Below are 21088 nucleotides of genomic sequence, written 5' to 3' on the forward strand. Positions count from 1 at the left end.
TAAACTTCAAAGTGCCAATGCAATTGTAAGCAACAGAAAAAAATCAATAACCGCTTTAACTTCAATTGTTACAACAGCTGCTACCATTTTAACTTTGAATAAAAGGTTTATCAATATGCCAAAAGCGCTAAACTGCCGCCCCCCTTGAGCTTTGCCGCACTTTGTGGCGCATTCAACTTGCACCATTATTTACAACTGGCGGCGGCAATGGTTAACGGTAAACGGCTTTATGTCAGCTGCAAATGCCGCAAATGTTGTGAATACAACAAAAGACTCAGAGCCAAAGATTTTCTTTCACTTTTCTTGCAGGCAAAAGGAGTGAGCAAAGAAAAGTTTACGCTAAATTTAAAGTCTGTTCGTCTGTCTGTGTGTTCAGCCACAATTTAGCGCCCCAGCGGCTGTAAATTCGATGCGCAGCCACGCCCCCCAAACCACAAGTTTATTTTTTATGCTGAATTGCAGTTTGCGTCTGCACATGAAATTTGAGCTGCTCTTCGTGATAAGCGTTGCTTAAGCTTTTGTGATAAGCAAACTGCAGCTGAAGGGGCAAAATCAATAGCAACAGCTCCCAAGCACTTCAAAGCGTTAGAGGGGGGCGTGGGGGCGGTAGCAATTTGAATGGCGCCTAAGCTCTAAAACGGACACTCAATTGTTGTTGGCGCCATGTCGTCCCCATGTCCATGTCCATGTCATGTACATACATTTGTTGTTTGCTTTTTTTGCTTACATGTATTTGTGTTGTATGTTGCCTGGACACTTGACAACGACGTGTGTGTATCCTGGCTGGCATGTGGACTTCTTGTCGCTGCAAATTAAATGTACGCAGTTTGAATACACAGAAAAAAATAAGTGTTAGATAAGCCAGTAGCTTGAAGTTGAATTAGGATATGAGATTTTTAAAGCTGTTTTCAAATTAAAGTGTTTAAGTTGAGATATACCTGAGGAAAATTAGTCTATGTGGATGCATTTTTTTCCAAAAAATAAGTATACGTCTAACAAAACGAATCCATATTAGATAGATCTAGCTTTTTTTTGAAAATGAAATAGCAATAGCTTATAGAATTACAAATAGTCTACATAATTGAATGAATAATGAATAATTTTCGGTGCTAGGCTTATTCTACCTTATTTTTTCCTCAATCTAGCATATCACCTGGCAACAGTGTTTTGAACTACTAACAAAATATATAATAATCTAATGCAAACTTATAAAAATATTGCATTAACTTTAAAAAGTCTTTGGGACATAAATATATGTGTATTTTTAATTTAATGCTTGTGTTATTTTAGTAATTTATATGCTTTCGCTTAGGCATTAAATGTTTATTAGTCCGATTTGTCATATAGTCCGCTCAGTTTTCTAGAGTTGCATGTGCATTGTAAGAATAGAAAACAAGCGTAGATTATTGCATATCAATAATATATTTAAAGCTTAGTTTATAGAAGATATAAGATATATTACATATTTCACTGATGTAATATATTTATTTATATTACAGCATACGCTTCAAAAATTCAATTATTTCACTCTCAAGTTGCTGCTTAAATTCTGTCGCTCTATGCCTAACTTTTCTTGCTGTGTACAACTACAGTGTATATACGCTAAGCATTCCAGCTCTAGCATGCATACACTAGCACTCTTAATGCGTGTTGACTGTAGCTTTTGTTTGCTGCTCTTGGCTTCAATTTTCCAACAATTGTTGCGCCACATTGGCTAACTGTACTCATAATTGGCTCTGGCCCAGGCTCTAGGCTATAATTTAGCTTCCTTGGCCTAATGGACTGGGTCAGTGCAATTGTCTACTTATTGATTTATGCCTCACTCACATATGTATGCGTGCATGGCTCTTGATTGAATTTGTGGTTGGTAACAAGTAGCAACCGCACAAATCACAACAAAAGGCAAAGAAAAAAGAAAAGAATTTGTGAATAAAAATAAAGCAGACAAAAGGATTGAAATGTAGCCATTAAGAGTCTGGCAAGCAAGCTTAGTTTTTATATATATCGGCTATATAAAAGATTTAAATCATTTTGGCATATAATGCATCTTGAACTTTGTTGAGTTAATTTAATAAAATAAAATGCAATTTGAATTAAGTTAAGAATTGATAGTGAATGAAGCTGTGCTTTGAAATAGATAAATAAATATATAGATAGATAAATAAATATATAGATATATAAATAGATATATAGATAGATATATAAATAGATAGATAGATAGATAGATAAATAGATAAATATATAAATAGATAGATAAATAGATAGATATATAGTTAGATAAATAGATAGATATAAAAGATTTAAGTCTCTTTGGAACTTAATTCACTTTGAGCTTAAATATTTTTGTTTTCCAATATCCGAATTGGAATTTTGATGTTTCCTTGCATAAAATTTAACTTGAATTCACCTTATAGTGAATAAAGCTGTTAGCAAAGTGCTTTAAAAATATATTTTATTAAGCCTGCTAAGTATCATAGTTATAAAAGATTTAAGTCTGAATTCATCTTCAACTGAAATTTTGTCTAAACTAAATTTGAATTTTGCTGATTTTGCTGTTGAGTTAATTTCTTGCATAAAATGCAATTTGCAATCAACTTCTAGTGACTGCAGCTGTTAGCAAATTGCTTAGCAATATTTATAAATATATTTTTATGAAGTGTGCTAAGCATCATAGTTATAAACGATTTTAAACTTTTTGCAACTTAAGTCAGCTTGAACTGAAATTCTTTTCCAAGCTGAATATTAATTTTGCTGCTGAGTTTTTCCTTTCATAAAATTCAATTTTAATGCAACTTCTAGTGACTGCAGCTGTTAGCAAATTGCTTTGACAATATTTATAAACAATTTTTATCAACTGTGCTAAGCATGTCAATTGTCCATTGAACAAGCTTAGCTTGTTGTCATCCTTGTGGCATGCAACTCAACTAATCTCAATCTAAAAGTTCAAGCAGAGTCTTGTCCGCACTTTAGCACAAATGCTCTGCATAACTCAATAAACAAGCTGCCACGCCCAGCAGCAACAACAAGGCGAAGGCGAACAAGTGCAATTGTTTAGCTATGAGCTCATGCCTGAGGCAGCAGCAGCGACAAGTGCTCCTTGCCTTTGAACTCACCTACAATCGAGAGCAGAGACCAACAACTGTCAGCTCAATTAAAATGCCGTTTGTTTGTTTATTTGCTGGCAAAACTAAATAATGAACTTCCGCACACACCGACGCAGACACAGCCACATACAGTGCATGCAATAAGTATGTCGCCAAACAATCGAAAAGTTACGTATCTACATCTTCAACTTAAGCGTAGGCGTTGCTGCAATTAGTCTTAGAAAAATAACAACAAAAGCGCTTAATTAACAAAAGTTAGTTATAAAAAGAGTGTAACAGTTGCTTATGTAAGCATTCGGACAAGCCTTAAACATTATTTTGGGTGCGTCGCGCCAAAAACCGCAAACAAATTTCTCTCTCTCTCTGACGTTTGTCAATCATTTATGGCAGTCACTGTGTGGCTAAAGTTTTGCTGCAGAAATTTATGAACTCTTCACAGCTTAATGGCGGCCATTTTGTGGTTAGACTAACGGGTTAACGTTAACGTTGGTTAGCGCCTGATTTGTGGCTTTTTCTCTGCATATTTTAATGGCCCACACTAAAAAAGGTTTTAGATGTGCATATAATTAATTAGCCAAATATATGTTTATGCCCCCAAAGGCAGTAAATGGATTAATCTTGTCAATGCGAAAAAAGAGGCTTGATCGCTTTTATGGCTGCTTTTGTTTAATGAAAAGCATAAACTGCAAATTAGTTTAGTTTCATTAAAGTAAATAACAAATATGCTGGAAATTAGTTTAGGCAAATTAAATGTTTAAATAGAAACTAAGAAAGAATTCTTTAAGTTTAGCCTAATTAAATGATTAAATAGAATTTTTTCTAATAAGCAAAATAATTAAAAACCAAGTTGTCTAGTTTTGCTTAATTAAATGTTTAAATAGAAATAAATAAAACTAAGACTGCTAGTTTAACTTAATGAAATGCTTAAGCAGAAATAAAAGTGCTCTAAATTATTTTTGCCCAAAGCGCTGCTAAGCTAATAAATTAATAAATCATAACTTATGCTACACTTGATTTATAAATTTCAAACTAAAGTCTTTGCAGCATAGCAATTAAATTATTAAACAAAGCCTGCATAGATATAATCTACTAAATTATGAACAATAAATTTGCTTTGTTTTGTGTTTCTTTGAAGCAAAATAATTAAAAACTAAGTCTATAAAACTAAATTCTAGTTGAGCTTAACTAAATGTTTTGAATAGAAATGTTTCTATTAAGCAAAATAATTAAAAACTAAGTCTGCCAGTTTAGCAGACATTTTAGTTTAACTATAAATTTAAATAAAATGTTTTCAATAAGGAAAATAATTTAAAACCAAGTCTCTTAAATTATTTTTGCTATTAAATTTATAAATCATAATTTATGCTACACTTGATTTATAAATTTAAAACTAAATTTATTTGAGCATAACAATTAAATTAATAACAAAGCCTGCATAGATCTAATCTACTAAATTATAAACAATAAATTTGAGCTGTTTTGTTTTGCTGCTAAACAAATTTATTGTTGTGTCTGTCTGGCAATATAATTTATTAGCTAATTAGTTCCGTTAACATAGAAACTTGCTATGGAATTGGTTTATAGCCCCATTGTCAATGCTAAATCATTTAAAGTTCTAATTTAAAGCATTTGTGGCCCTGAGCGTAATTTAGGTTTTGAGGCACTGTAATTGGAGACTCGAGCGCAATTGTTTATCGAAGGCTTTTCAATTATGATTGGGGAGCGTGCAGCTTAACGAGCGGCAAGCGGAAAGTGGAAAGCCTTTCTCCAAAGTCTAAGCTCCAATTTTCGTAGCAGCGGCGGCGGCGGCTTTTGCTTTGTTCTAGCGGCCACGTGCAGCGGCAGCAGCAGCAGCGGCAAACAAGTTGCCACATATGCCACAACAACGAGCAACAAACAACAAACACTTGGAACTGATAGTCGCTGGCATTGCAATTAGTCTGGCTAAAGTCGTGCCTAACGGTAAAGCATATTGCCCTGCTCTAAGCCAGGCTGCAACTGCAACTGCAACTGCTTGCAACACAGCGTGGCAGACATAATCGCAGCCAGCTCGTGAGATTTACAACGATAATGTCGACTTGCCGTTGATAGATTACATTGCAGCTTAGACTGGGCTCGGATTGGGGGGACTATAGTTAAGCATTAATGGCATTTTTATGTATTTTATATTTGATTGGCTATTATCAATGCACAATTTTTAATGACGTGACTTTTCTCTCTCTTTTTGCAGCTCAAAATTGCAGATACTTGGGTAAGTTGAATTGGACTTTGGCCAGCTGCTGCTGTCAATTAGCCAACAACAACTTCATTAACATCAATCTTAATTGAAAAATCATTGCTATATAAAAATGCACTTGCCCTTAAGTAACTTGAATTATGCGACAACTCAGTCGCGCCTCTAAACTGCAACTTTTTATAGCCTGACAGATACATTTGTATCTCAGTCGCCGTCACAGTCGCTGTGCAAATTGTGTGAACAATCATTGTCAATTTACAAAACGCCTTGTGTATGCTTTGCATGTTTTTATGACTGTGTCGCTGTAGCTACAGTAAACGCTCTCAATAGACAATGATGAGCTAAATTTATGCAAATGCTTAGCTAAGCGACGCTTACATTGCCTAAATTGTTTGGCTACTGCGCACAAGTCTAAAATGAAAGCAGCTAAGCCAAACTAGCATAAATTGTAACTTGTATTTAATTCTAATATACATATTTAGTTTATGCCATAAAAACTCTGTATTCCAACTAAAAGTTGTTATAATTCTTTAGTCATTGCTCAATTTGTAAGCTTTAAAATATTTTTTACACACTTTGACATTGGTATTTTATATGTACTTGAGCAGCAAAACAAACTGAGTACATTTGAGTGCCTGTGCGTCTGTATGAGCTACAAGAACTCGACGATTTGAATAGCTGAAGTAGCCAAATTTGTTATATATATAGTATATATATTTCCCAAGCATTTGTTGCTAAATAAAAGTATAAAATACAAGTTTGCAGCTAAATCAGACTATAAATTGAGTATTTCATTTGAATTTAATACATTCTGCGAGTTGCTTCTTGATAAAAGTTGCTCTTATTAGCTGAACTCAATTTGTATAGGCTTAAAAATACTATATACATACACTTTCACATTTGTATTGAGCAGCAAGACTAAGTTTGAGTCAATTGCATGTCTATGCGTCTGTATGAGCTACAAGAACTCGTAGATTGTGACAGCTAGAGAAGCCAAATTTGTTATATACATAGTAGTATTTCTATTTCCCTAGCAATTGTTGCTAAAGAAAAGTCTCAAATAAAAGCTTGGACTCAATTTGAGTCAATTGCGTGCCTGTGCGTCTGTATGAGCTACAAGAACTCAGCTATTGTCATAGTTAGAGTTGCCAAATTTGTTATGTAGAACTATTTCTATATCCCAAGCAATCATTGGCTACTGCGCATAAGTATAAAATAAAATATTGAGTTTTTCATTCAAAATTTAATTCTGTGAGATTTTTTATGCTAAACGTTGTGCTAACTCCCTGTAGCCAATGTTCTTACTCAATTTTTATAAGCTTTAATATAATATTTTTATGCACCTTGACATTTGTACTCAGCAGCAAATCAAACTGCGTCAATTTGACTGTTTGACGTCTGTATGAGCTACAAGAACTCGTAGATTTGAATAGCTGTAGATGCCAAATTTGTTATGTAGACTCTAATGCTATTTCCCAAGCAGTTGGCTTTAGTTTAATGCATTTTATAAATGCTTGACTGCCTTAGCGGCTGCACACTGTACTTTGCATAGCTGCTGTTTGCTTGCGCACCTTGAACTATAAAAAGCCAGCGGCATTTGCTAACTCCAAAGCCAGAACGAGTTGAGTTTGGCAGTCTAGAGACGAGTCCGCTTATCTGACTACAGCATGGAAGGATCAGCGTCTGGTTGTGGCGCTGGTTTGGGGTCGTGTGGGTTCGTTCGCATTTGTTTACCTTGTCTGCGCTTTTATGATTGTCGCTCTCTCTGTCTGTTTATATTGTCGCCAATACATTTGCCGCTTTTAGTTGCATTCTATTTACATTTGTTGTTTTCATAAGCAAATTTGTATGTTTTGTGCGTTTGCTTTTATTTATAGCAATTTATTTCGGCTACACAAAAAAGCGCGGATTGCGCCCAGAGCCAGACTGAACAGCTGCTGTCTGTGTGTGATTAATTTGAATGTGTTCATGCTTTGCATTTATTTATACACACAATAAAATTTATTTATTTATTTAGCAATTGTTTGACAAGGTTGCAGTTTTCTTGCTAAATTGAATAATAATTTGCGAGCTAAGCTCAGAGCGTGCCTTAGTCTATGCCGCAGACACTCAAGAGACTCTCTTTGATTATGCCCCAAAGACAATGCCACACTTGCCACACACTCCAACTCGCAGTTGTAGTCACGGCCCATTAGCTACTTGCTGAGCTGAGCGTATCTTTCGCTCAAGCTGCGTGTCAATGTTGTCAAACGATGTCATCAGCTTTAGTTTCACAACTGGAGCAACTGCAATTTAATTTCAGTCATGTCAAGTGTGTGTGTGCCACATTTTGTTGCAAACAAAATTCAATTATATAATTGCTGCCTGTCCGACATTTTCTAGCTGCAAGCGCCGCTGAAGTTGTCATCGCCAATTAATTTGAGGCGTGTCTAGCGCAGCAAAAAATAAAGCGCCACCTGTTGTGCATAGCGTGTTGCTTTTTATTATCAAATTGTTGCATGCCACATTCTTTGTTAGCTAATTGCGGCAACATAAATTTTATTTCTAATTCTGCTGCTGCATTTAGTTCAAGTTCACATTATTAATAATTTAAATTGATAAGCTTATTAGCAATTATTGCAACAATAGAATTCCCCACTTTAAAGATAAATTCATTTTTATTATACGCAATTAATTATGCTTCAATGAATGCGTCAAGCTGCTGTTTGAATTAATGCGGAGCAATTTAAAGATTAAAATTATATAGCAAACTTAATTCGATTGGCCCAATTTTTTGCCAGCATTTTAGCAATTTATTTGCTAATGATATTTAAATTAAAACTTTTGAAGCACGCAACAGCAATTTAAAAATAGCAAATAAATATGTTAAAATTAAATTGAGTTAACAAACAAAACAAAAAATTAAATTGAGCTAAAAAATAAAACTAAATTGAGTTAAATAAAAAAATAAAATTTGGTTGAGCTCAAAAATAGAAAAATAAAATTAAGAATTAAAAGAAAATAAATACAATCAAATTAAGCAAGAAAATAAAATTAAATTGAGTTAAAAAATAAAATTTTAAATTAAAAGAAAATAAATGAAATTAAATTGAGTTAAAAAATACAAATAATAAAGTTAAATAAAAAAATAATATTAAATTGAGTTCAAAAATAAAAAATAAAATTATATTGAGCTAAAAATAAAAATGAATTTAATTAAATTGAGTTAAAAATAAAAAAAATAAAATTAAAAGAAAATAAATACAATTAAATTGAGTTAAAAAAAAAATAAATTTTTTGAAATTTAATTGAGCTAAAAAACAAAATAAAAGAAATAAAATTGAGTTAAAAATAAAATAGCTCAAAACTGTTACTTAAAATTAAAATTAAATACATAACTTTAAAGCTGTTAAAATTTAGATATATGTATTAACATAAAAATAACTTTAAGGCTATGCAATTTATAATGTTATCTCATTTGAGTTCTGATTACATTTTGATACTTTTTGAGATAAGCTGCGCCCCTACAAATTTCTTAAGAAATTAACATATTTGCTTAGCAAACTTTTGCTTATGTGAACTTTTAGCCAAGCTGCAAACAGAACTTGAAACATAATTAAAACTTGCAACAAAAACCACAGCAAACTTTTATAGCAGCAGCAGCAGCAGCTGATGCTTGGCTCGTATTTCCAACAATAACTTGCAACTATTTGCTGCTTGTTGCTGCTTGCTTCTTTATTAATGACTGCGGCTAACTAACTGTACATCAAAGTTATGGTTATGGCCTGTGTGAAGGCTTTGATAGTTGCTCAAGCGTTGACAGCCGACTCCATTAGCACCTCATTGACAGAATGGGAGATAGACAGACAGACAGACAGACAGCCAAAGCGGCATCAAGTTACGCAGCGTGTTAAGTTGGGTGTCAGTTGGAAACTAGATTACGGATGTTGGGATGTTGTGCTCCAGTAAACGCTAAGCTAAGGCAGCAGCAGCGCTGGCTACGCATATCGCGTGCCATGCGTATCTTATAGATACAATTTTGCATGCCTTGGCCAAAGCCAAAGCTGCGGCTGCCTTCATGGCTGAGTACTCAACATCCATCAGTTGTTGATGTTTGTTTGGCTTTCAATGACGACAGCCCATCAATAGCTCTACATCAACATCAGTCATATGGAAGAGACAACAAAATGTAATTTGTAAACAATTATGAGCTCAAAGCTAAAAAAAAGCTCAAAGTGTTGTACAAATTTAAGTTTCATTTGTGTAGAAAGCTGTTGACTGCTGTTAATTTGCTTGAAGTCCATTTGTCATTTGATCCTTTTTTGCTGCAAAGGGTTGCGTCGTAATTAACTGCGCAATTTGCATTTTAATGAAGCCCTGGCAAGACGTGCAGCGCAGTTAAGAAAGCTTAAGGTATAATTTAAAAAAAATATATTACAAAAAATAAGTGAGCAACAAAAACTTTGCAGAATTTCTTTTTTGCGCTGCAAAGTGTATTTGCTAGTCGTGCCACGTTCCACGCTTGCTGCTTGTCCATTGTCTAACTTTTCATTGACACTTTGTTGTTGCTTTTTGTTTACTTTGTGCTTCAATTGTTGTTGTTTATATGCTTAAGGGTTACTCAAGTTACCCAGGCAAACATTCTGCAAATTGTTTTTGGACTCACTCTGCCATTTGTTATAATCAAAATGGGCAGATATTGTTTTATATATAAAATACACACACACATGTGTGCAACTATTTTGTGTTTTATGTCACTTTCAATTTCCAGCAATTTAAATCGCGTTTTGAGCTATTTTCAAGTGTGACTTGTCGTATCCGTTAGAATGAGATCAGAGTATGGCAAGTATATGCCACAAAATCTACAACTGGCCATTGCCGCTGCCTGTGGCGCCACTGCAGAGGCGCATAAATTGCTCAACAGCAAATGCAAATTAACAAAGATCTCAGTGTCTGTGAATTTCTATTGCGTAAAAGCAAATGAAACTCGTTGAGCATCAAGAATGCATTAATAACAAAAGTGTTGGCAATCTTTTTGCTTTGTTTAAGTTGCAGCAACAAAAGCAAAGTGAGGCCAAAGTGAGACTAAAGTAAATGATGTCAACAAATTTTGTTATATAGCTAAATATATTATAAAAAGAAATTATGCAGAATTAATATGAAAATAAATTGAGACCGAACTTGAAAGAATAAAGCAAAGCAAAACAAATTTCATGTATCAAAGTAAATAAATTCACAATTAATAGATTAATAAAAACAAATTGGACAACATTATATTTGAAATATAATTTTGTATAGTATCATTCATTTATAAGACAAACTAAATAAATTGTTGCTTTATTAAAAAGGCTTCAAAAATAAAAAGAAATTATGCAGCCTTAATATGAAAATAAATTGAGAGCGAACTTGAAAGAATAATTAGAATGTTGGGTCTGTTTAACACTCCCAATCTATAAGTTTATCAAATCTAAAAATAAAAACATTAAAAATATTTAAAATTAAATTTCATTTTAAATATTTTTTATAATTTTTTTCTTTTATCGTCGACTGTACATAGTTGACATTAAATAAATAAATAAAGCAAATATTATTATTAAATTTCAACATAAATTTCCTGTATCTATCAAAGTAAATAAATTGTCGCTCACAATTAAAAATGAATAGAAAAATAAAAACAAATTAGACTGCATTATATATGAAATATAATTGTTTTTAGTGCATTGTAAAAAATATTCACATTTCACAAATTTGAACATAAATTAGTTAAATAAATTGTCGCTTTATTCACAATTAATTAATAGAAAAATAAAAACAAATTAGACAGCATTATATTTGAAATTTAATTGTTTATAGTTCATTGTAAGCAATATTCACCAAACTAAATAAATTGTCGCTTTATTCACAATTAAAAATGAATAAGAAATTATATATATATTATTTTTATATTATTTGGTATATAATTGGTAATAGCTCATGGTAATTGCTCGCTTTATTAACAATTTAAAATGCGTTAAAAATATAACAAAAAATTATAGCACATTTTATTCGAAATATAATTGTTTATAGCTCAATAAAAAAAACTTTTCAACGCGCATAATTTTGAGTCTATGGCTCATGCCACTTTTTAACCCAGTTCCCTCTATATATAATTTATATAACCTCATTTCATAGCATATATGATGCTCGTTTTTATAGCAACTAATTGCAGCTATTAAATATTTAAATTGCCAACTAAACGCGACAGCTGTTTCAATAAATCCCAACTACACAACCAACGTGACGTGTCGCCAGTTGGCGGCTTTTAATAATGAGTTAAGCTCACGCTACAATTGTGAAAAATGGAATTAGAGAAACTGCCGCCATACATACGATATATATATATACATATATAAATTTCAGTTTCAGTTGCAAGCGCTGTCAAATGCTTTTGTGATATGCTCTAATGCTGACATATGCGAATTTAAAGCCCAAAATGCGCTGTAAATTGAGTAAAAACTCACAAAATAAAATAAAGAATAATAAATTACATGCATAGAAAGGCAAAGGCTGTCAAGTTGAGATAAATCTACAAATTGTAGACTGAAACGCAATTTTAAGAGGCACCCCCCACTCAGTCGCCTATGACGTCACAGTCACCTTGAAAATTATACGCGCATAATTTACAAAATACTTAGAGCAACAGTTGATCTCTCAAACTGTTTAGTTTGTTTACAAAAATGGAAATAAAATATGTGCCAAACAAATTTAAAAAAAATAGTAAAAATGCTAATGAAGCGAAGTAAATTTTTTAAAAAATAAAATTTTTATTTTAGCTTAGAATTGAGCTTAGAATTTATTACAAAATGCAATTCGCTTAACAAAATATATGTGAGATAAATTTTAAATAATAATAAAGTGGCATTAAATGTTAATAAAGTAAGTTTTGCTTTATTTTATAAACATAATAACTGAGAGAAAATTTTTTAAAATAATAAAATATAGAGTTGAGAGCTTAGAATTTATTACAAAGTAGAATTCGCTTAAGCAAATGGCATCAAATTTAATGTCAGACAAATTTATAAAATTAATAAAATATTACCAAATGCTAATGATGTAAGTTTTGCTTCATTTTATAAATAAAATATGTGTGAAATAAAGGCTTAAAATATTAAAATATCGAGTTGAGCTTAGAATTTATTACAAAGTAGAATTCGCTTAAGCAAATGGATATAGAATAAATGCGACAGACAAATTTGAAAAAAATAATAGAATATTACTTAATGCTAATGAAGCAAGTTTTGCTTTTTTTTTTATAAATAAAACAGATGTGGTATAAATGCTTAAAATAATAAAATATAGAGTCGACCTTAGAATTTATTACAAAATGCAGTTTACTTAAGCAAATGTAAATGTGAGATAAATTTAAAAAAAATAGTAAAATGAATTTAAATGCTAATAATGTAAGTTTGGCTTTATTTTATAAACAAAACAAATGTGAGTTAAATTTTTAAAATGATAAAATGTAGAATTTATTACAAAGTGCAGTTCGTTTAAGCAAATGGAAATAAAATAAATGTGAGATAAATTCAAAAAAATAATAAAATAGCATTAAATGCTAATGATGTAAGTTTTGCTTTATTTTATAAATAAAACAGATGTGAAATAAATGCTTAAAATATAGTCTTGACCTTAGAATGCAGTTCGTTTAGGCAAACAAAAATAAAATAAATGTGAGATAAATTTAAAAAAATAGTAAAATGAATTTAAATGCTAATTTGCTTTATTTTATAAACAGAATAACTGTGAGCTAAATTTAAAATGATAAAATGTAGAATTTATTACATAAATGCAGTTCACTTAAGCAAAATGTAAACAAAATATATGCGGGATAAATTAGAAAAACTAAATTTAAATGCTAATGATGTAAGCTAAGCTTACAAAATAAACTTTCCGCCCGCAGTTGCTTTTTGTTCTTGAAAACCAGTTCAAGCGCGCTTAGCTGCTTTTTAGTCTTTTGGCGGCAACTGGGCAATTCGGCGAAGCACGTGGTTTACTATTGTACGCTACGTTACCGGTTTTAATTTTTATTATATAGCTGCTGTTGTTGTTGTTGCCACACAGCTTGCCACGATGACGTAGTTTGTAGCTCTGGTGCTCACATGTGTTTCAACTTGCTGGCGAAACTTCAAACTCAAACGGCCCATGACCAATTGGGCAACTGCGCAGTCTACAAAGTGGGGTCAATGTATGCGGCAAGTAATGAAAAAAGGGGGCAACACACACACACAAGCACACGCACACATACGCAAGCTAAATATGCTTAAGTTAAATTAAAAGGCAGCGCAAAATGCTTTTGCTGCTTATTGAATTATTGAACTCAATGAATAAATTTGGTCTTAAGTGCTTTTCGCGTATGACATTTAATGCATAATTAAAATGCCATTAGAATGATAAAATGCTGCCACTTGGAGGCGCCACTTAGAGATTTAATTGCAGCAACTATTTGATTAATTTGGAGACTACATCTATGGGCAGCGGGAATACATAAATATCTGTTTCTTCATTGCTTATGGTATTCAAAGTTTGCAAAAAACGCAGCTGTAAATTTAATTGTTAAAAAAGTTTATAACAATAGCATAAAAAACTAACCTGAAACGCAATTGGATTGCTGGCCATAATGTCGGCAGCTTCTTTCAGCGCTTTGACTGCATCGCGTTCGCCATTGGCGGCTGCAACTTTGGCCAGCGCCTCGCGACGCGCCTCCTGCTCTATGGCCATGGAACGCTGCAGTGACTCGGGCATAAATATGTCCGTGCTGGCAAAGAAATGTTAGCTTAGTTAACATTTCATTTAATAAAAGCGTCGCTTACATTTCCACGCGTTCAATGCGCAATCCCCAGGGATCGGTGGCGCGCGTGTTGTCCAAACTTTGCTTAATGTGCTTGGACAGCGATTTCTTGGACTGCACCAGCTCGATGAGCATATAGGTGCCTGTTATATTACGCAGTGTGGTCATGGCCAGCAGCTGGCAGCAGGTGCGTGGATCCTGCACCTGCAGCACTGCATCCAGCGGATTACTCACACGATAATAAACCACAGCATCGACTGTTACTGTCACCGAGTCTCTGGTTAGTATATCCTGCGGCGGCACATCGACGCTTGTGGTGCGCAAATCCACACGCACATAGTTGTCAACGCAGGGCAGAAAAAACAGTATGCCAGGGCCACGTGGCCCGCCAGGACGCAGGCGGCCAAAGCGCAGCACCACAGCGCGCTGATATTCCTGCATTATAGCAAAGCAGCCCCAAATCGATAGCGGAAATGTGATAAACAGAAATATGTACGTCAATATAAGAAATATGATTTCCAATGCGGTGCTGGGCTTCGACTCCGCTGTGTGGTGACAAGTATAACATTATAATTTGCGCTATTGCTGTCTCTTTCTCGCACTCACTTGTTTCCACATTGCGATATTTGTCCAAGCTGCGATTGGAGTCGCTGCTGGTGGTGTCCTCATTCGGTTTGGTCAAGCCCGCTTGCTCTAAAATTTCATCCTCCGTCAAACTACGACGCGCCGCCATTACAACAAATTTGAATTTAATAAATAACTAATACGAACTGTTGACAAACATTTGTTTCACAAATATTGACTAGCACACACTGAAATTTAATAAATAACTAATACGAACTGTTGACAAGTCTAAACATGCGACTGTCAATAAATTGTCAAAACAACAAATATTATCAAAATTGTTTGTTGAACCTTCAGGCCATTTATTTATTTAAATACTTAAATTAATGCTATGCATACTTATTATCTCAATTACACTGTTCGGCATATATATATCATTAAAAAGGGAAGGCCTTTCTATTGATACCAATATGTACATAAAGTTAGCTCAAATTATGAGTAGATTTCATTTTAAAGTATGACAAAATATATATGCCGACCAGTGTAAATATTGTAAATAAAAAAACATTAATAAAAAAAAAACAATTCTTAGCCTTCAAAAAAGCTTTTTGCTTTTAATATAATTTAAATATTTGATTGCACTCAAATTAAATTACAAATAAATTAATATTATGCTGGCATTTGGTATAGCATAACAAAAAATGTTGATATATAATTTGTGTAAATTTTTTCTATATTGAAATTGATGACAAATTTATGAAGCATTACGAATTAATTAATTAGACGCTCATTTGTTTAACTAATTTCTAGATTTGCCTGCATAAATTTATAACTTAAAGTAGTTTTTAGTCTGCGCGAATTGCAGCGCAGCAAACTCGTTAACTTAATGAGTTGGCAGGCCAATCAAAGCGATCGATTGAACCATTAAATTAATTGACTGTAGTGAGCAATCGTTAAGGGGGGGTGGTGGCTTGGGTTGACACTTGCGTCACGTGTGTGTGAAATTTAATGGACGCAACGCTGTTGCTAACGAGCATTTGTCGGCCCTTTGTCGAGACACCTTAATGGATGCAACATGCAAATGGGCACTGGGCTGCTGCTGCTGCTGTTGCAGTTAACTGAGTTGCAGCTGTGCATACAACAGCAACAACAATAGCTGTTGACCAAACAAGCGTTTGCATGGCCAAGTTGAAAGGCAAACAGTCGACGCAATGAATTTATTGTATAAAAAATGAATCGTGACAGACGCTGCTGCTTTTGATTGAAAGCTACAATAACAATAAAGTAGGCAAAGCATATAGCGCTATATATAGACAGAAAGAGGTCAAGCTGCTGCTGCTGTTATTTTTCATATTCATGCACTTGGCACTTCAGCAGCGCTTTCTATTTATTATTAATTGTTTTCTTTGCTGTACAAAGCGTATAAATTCTATATACGCATTAGTAAAAATACTTTGCATGCAAACGCAATTAATTTAAACAGCAAGCCAAATGCCTTGAATAAGCAAAAATTATAATTTAATGAGCAGCTGTGGCTGCTCTCTGGGGGCTGCTGCTGCTGCTGCTCAACACGTGCTTAGCGCTTGTTACCTTAACTTTTAATTAAGTTAACAACTGTTGCACACGATTGCCGCCAAACGTTGCAAGAACTGGTTGCAGACTGGAAACGCTTCAGTTCAGTCACTCGACTGCGCCTGGTTGAGCTTGAGTGCGCCTTGGGCCAGGCTGATTGCATAAACAATCAATAGCCAGCGCCTCGTTTAGCAGCGTGTGGGTGTTGTTATCACAACTTGTTAATAAAAAAACAAAACCGACTTTTTGCTACACTAACTATTTTGACCAAACATGTTTTAATTGCGGAAATAGCTAAAGCAGCTGCCTGCAAATTGCTGAAAAGCATTTATCGACTATTGCGGATGCACATTTTTTCATAATTATTGACTGCAATCAATGAGCACGTTTCAAACTGGAGCAAGTCGTTTGTAATTACTCAATCATTCATGTTATGCATGTGTGTAAAACAAGCGCAAAACAATGTTTTATAATTTTTTAAACAAGTCTAAAGTAAGAAACAATATAATAGTTGCTAGCAAGCAATTAATAAATAGAAAAACAGCTTTTTAAATTGTTTTATGTAAATACAAAGCATTTTATGCACATAAATAAAAATACTGGGTTTTTAAAAATACTGGTATTTTTCAAAATACTGGTTTTCTTAGAAAATACTGCAAAATAACTAAAGTAAATTAAATAAACAACAACTTTGCTTTTAATGTTTTTTTTGCTGTAAGCAGCTTGGGGCTCAAAACAAATCACAGCCTCTACGCTTGACTTTTATTTATAACTTTAAGTACGCAACAAATAGAAAATAACACAAATGTTGCTATTCTATTATTAAACACTTGATACATGAATTAAAAATACTGTGATTTTTTCAAAATACTGAAAAATAAATAAACAAAACTTTGCTTTTAATGTTTGTTGTTATAATTTTTTATAAACAACAAAGCAACACTTTAAAAAATACGCGGCAGCTAAATATTAATTTAAATGCTCAAAATAAATTGCAGAACAACGCTTGACTTTTATTTCTAACTTTAAGTACGCAACAGGAAAGTTACAATTAAATTATTAAATGCCTGATTTATAAATAAAAATACTGTTATTTTTAGAAAATATTGCAAAATAAATAAAGTAAATTAAATAAAAAAAAAGTAACAACTTTTAATGTTTGACCATCAAACCAATACTTTAATAAAATACTGGGCAGTTGTAAATTAATTTAAATGAACAAAATAAATCAAAGACTTTATGCTTGACTTTTATTAAGAAAATACCAGGAAATTTACAATTTAATTTATGTAAATCAAAAGCATATTCATAAATAAAAACACTGAAATTATTAGAAAATACTGGAAAGTTAAATAAACAAAAGAACTTGGCTTTTAATGTTTGTTGTTGTAATTAAACCAACAATTAAAAAAAATACGCGGCAGTTGTAAATTAATTTAAGTGCTTAAAATAAATCAAAGACTCTACACTTGACTTTAAGTACGCTACAAATAGAAAATACAAGGAAACTTGCAATTAAATTATTAAATGCTTGAAATAAATCAAAAGTCGCGTTGACCCTTCATATATTTATTTGTAACTAACAAACGAATTCGGTTTAGCTTTTAATTGAATAAGCTGCGCGCTCTATTGAAATCCAACTATTCTGTTTACACAAAGAGCTCTCCAAATATTTTTAATTAAATCTGCTGTCAGTTCTATGGGACCAAGAGCGCTTGCAATTTATTGTTCCAAGTGCGCGCTTGAGTTATTGACTTTGAGTTTGACTCTTGCTCTATGAACTCGACAACAACGACAAAAAAAAAGAGAAAACTAATTCAGACAGCCAGTGTCAATGGCCCAGCAGCTTACAGATTTATTGCATAATCAGTGTGGCTAATGGTAATTGAATTGACAGGCAACTCAACTTTTCAGTTAACAACAATTAACAACGGCACGTAAAGTTTGAAGTTCTTTTCTATTTCCCACGCCGAAAAGCGCTACGCTAATGAGTTTCTAATTAATTTTCGTTTGGCAAGCAAAGTTTCTGCAGTGCACTGAACCCTGCCACAGTCACACGAGAGTGAGAAATCAAGTGAGTGTGGCAAGTATCAAATTGAGTTTGATTCACCCTCATAACTCATAACTCAGCAATTGTGTGGCAGACTGACTGACCATTGACTTGACCCCCAACTTTTTATGTGTGTGTGCAACAATCAGCAGACACGATCAGCAACAAGTTGTTGCAACTATGAGGGTCAGCGTCAAAGTTCAATAAAATCCAATTAAATGCGAGCCGAGCCGCGTTGCAGCGCCTTTTGTTTCTACTCGCTGCAAGTTGCACGTTTGCACCCGCAGACGCAAATGAAACAAGCGGTAGTCGTAAATCTAAATAAACCTGCGCTTAGTTACAAAATATAATAAAATTGCTGTGGTGAGAACAGCAAACGCGCCCATTTGATTCAATAAAAGGCCGCAGCTCGAACTTTCACCGGCTTGTTTGGCCTGCCTGCCTGCCAATTGAATTCCCGCTGCGTGCTTTGTGGGCGTGGCACTGCCATTATGCGCATCTGCAACGTTTGCAACTTTGTGGGGCTCGCACAATTTACAAGCCACTTGCTATTTTTAGCATTTTTTATTGCCTTGCCACACACACAAAAGGGGGCCAACTATGCGGCTTAGCCAGAGGTCAATTTATGACTTGCCCCAACGCTCACTTTATGCCTCTCGCTCTTTCAGTTGAGCGCATATTCATGACAGTTACTTCCGCTGCATATTCAAGATACTTTGCTGCTTCAACTTTAACTGCAAGTTGAGTCAGAGTGCAACAATTTGTGGCAAAGCTTCATAATTTCTTGCACAAAGTTAGCAGAAATTAATTAAAAGCAGTTAACATTTAACAAATAAAATGCTGCTTTATTTGCATAAAAGAAAATGTAAGAAAATGCAAAGTTTTTCTTAATGCTTAATTTGCTGTGTAGCAAAGTGCAACAATTTGTGGCAGTTTCTATTGCAAGAGTTGAGTTGAGTTGAGTTTGAGGCAAGTTTAATTATTTCTATTTAAAGGCTAGCAACTTTAAAGCCTATTAAATTAATTAATAACATTTCAGCAACAAAGCTAGAACTGTTTGAATTAAATTTTCAATTTTAAATGCATAGAAATAAGTAAAATAAAAAATAATTCAAAGCTTCAAAGTTTATAAAGTTGCTGTAGACATAGTGCAGCAAATTGTGGCAAGTTTGCCAGTTCAATTATTTCTATTTAAAGGTTAGCAACTTTAAAGCCTGTTTAATTAATTAATTAACAATGCTACAAAAAGCTAATAAAATCTTAAAGCGATTTGAATTAAATTTCCCAATTTTATTGCATTGAAATAAGTAAAATAAAAAGCAATTCACAGCACAAAGTTTATAAAGTTGCTGTAGTCATTAATCATAGTGCAACAAATTGTGGCAGGCATGCAAGTTTCTAAATTTCTATTTAAAGTCTAACAATTTAAAAGGCTTTTGAATTAATAAACAACTCACAGAAATTGTGTAACTTAATTGCATAAAAAAGTGTGAAATTAAAATTAAATTCATAGTTAAAATAAAAAGCAATTTAAGTGGGCAAAGTACAACAATTTGTGGCAGTTTCTATTATAAGAGTTGTTGTAGTCATAAGTCAGACTGCAACAGTTTGCAAGTTCAATAATTTATATTTAAAGGTTAGCCTGTTAAATTAATGAAATGTTAAAAATGCTAATAAAATCTTAAAGATGTTTGAATTGTAAATGAATTCAAAATCATTCAATTTGTAACAATTTCTATTTAGAATTTAGCAATTAACTAAGTAACTTGCTAATTGAATAAAAATCATTTAGCAAACAGTTTTACAAATACTAGGGAAATGCTTAGAATAATTTAATTGCATAAAACTAACAACAAATTCTCATTCTCATGAAATTAAATGTTTTAAGTCGTTAAGCGCATTGCTTTATTATTGAACAAGCAATTTACAAATTACTTACTTAAATAATTTAATTGCATTAAATCTACTGCAATATTAAATTATATGTTTTTTTATAATTAAATGTAAGCAGTTTGTTTTTATTAATTCGCAAGCAATTTACAAATTACTTATCTAATTTAAATGCATAAAACTAACCACAATATTATTGGAATGAGTATAAATTGTCAACAAATTAAATATATTAAATTGTTAAGCAGTTTGTTTTATTAGCTCGCAAGTAATTTACAAATTACTTATCTAATTTAAACGCATAAAACTTAAATTATTTGTGCTGCTCAAATTTAATTCATTAAAACGTTTAGCAAATTGCTTTATAAGTAAGCAAGTAGTTATATACTTCTATACATCAGCTAAATGCAGTGCAATTTATAAGCGGCAACTATCTGCATGTAATCGCTGTAATCCTTTCAAGTCTTGAGCAGCGTCATCCATCACTCGAGGCACACACACTCCACAAAGAGAGAGCAGCAGCTTGAGCTTAAGCTTGAGCTTGTGCATTATTTAAATTTTGACTCGAGTCGCACTTGAACTCAACGCCACTCGAAAGTTGCTGTAGTGAGTTTTGGCTTTGGCAACACTATCACAATAACACATCATTTGTCAGGGCTAACAAATGATGTTGCATGTAACCTTATCAGCTCATATCCGCTGCAGACAGAGGAGCAAACGAACGAGACAGTGACAATGGCAGACGACGACGACGACAGTCGCTGCTGGGGGCTAAGGTCAAGCGGCAAAGGTGTCAAGCGCAGACGACAAAATGTCTCTAGTGGACACAAGTTGCGCGTTGCACGCTGCACGTTGCACAATGGCTG

General features: G+C 33.2%; 2 protein-coding genes across 3 annotated transcripts in view; one reads left to right on the forward strand and one right to left on the reverse strand.

The window, feature by feature from the left end:
- The window catches only part of LOC108596896 (protein unzipped), a 33156-nt gene that overhangs the window by 8237 nt on the left and 3831 nt on the right, over positions 1–21088 (forward strand). For both annotated transcript variants that reach the window (XM_017983085.1, XM_017983086.1), the window contains exon 3: positions 5335–5355. The gene's annotated coding sequence lies outside the window, so the exon portion shown is untranslated. The remainder of the gene's footprint in view (positions 1–5334; positions 5356–21088) is intronic.
- LOC108596897 (band 7 protein AGAP004871) lies at positions 13681–14974 on the reverse strand. The gene is made up of 4 exons (XM_017983087.1): positions 14753–14974; positions 14169–14691; positions 13948–14113; positions 13681–13896 (listed from the first exon to the last, which is right to left on the reverse strand). Exons 1-4 carry the CDS (start codon positions 14877–14879, stop codon positions 13798–13800), a joined length of 915 nt encoding a protein of 304 aa, XP_017838576.1. The 5' UTR covers positions 14880–14974; the 3' UTR covers positions 13681–13797.

Source organism: Drosophila busckii, chromosome 2R, assembly GCF_011750605.1.
Source record: "Drosophila busckii strain San Diego stock center, stock number 13000-0081.31 chromosome 2R, ASM1175060v1, whole genome shotgun sequence".
NCBI lineage: Eukaryota > Metazoa > Arthropoda > Insecta > Diptera > Drosophilidae > Drosophila > Drosophila busckii.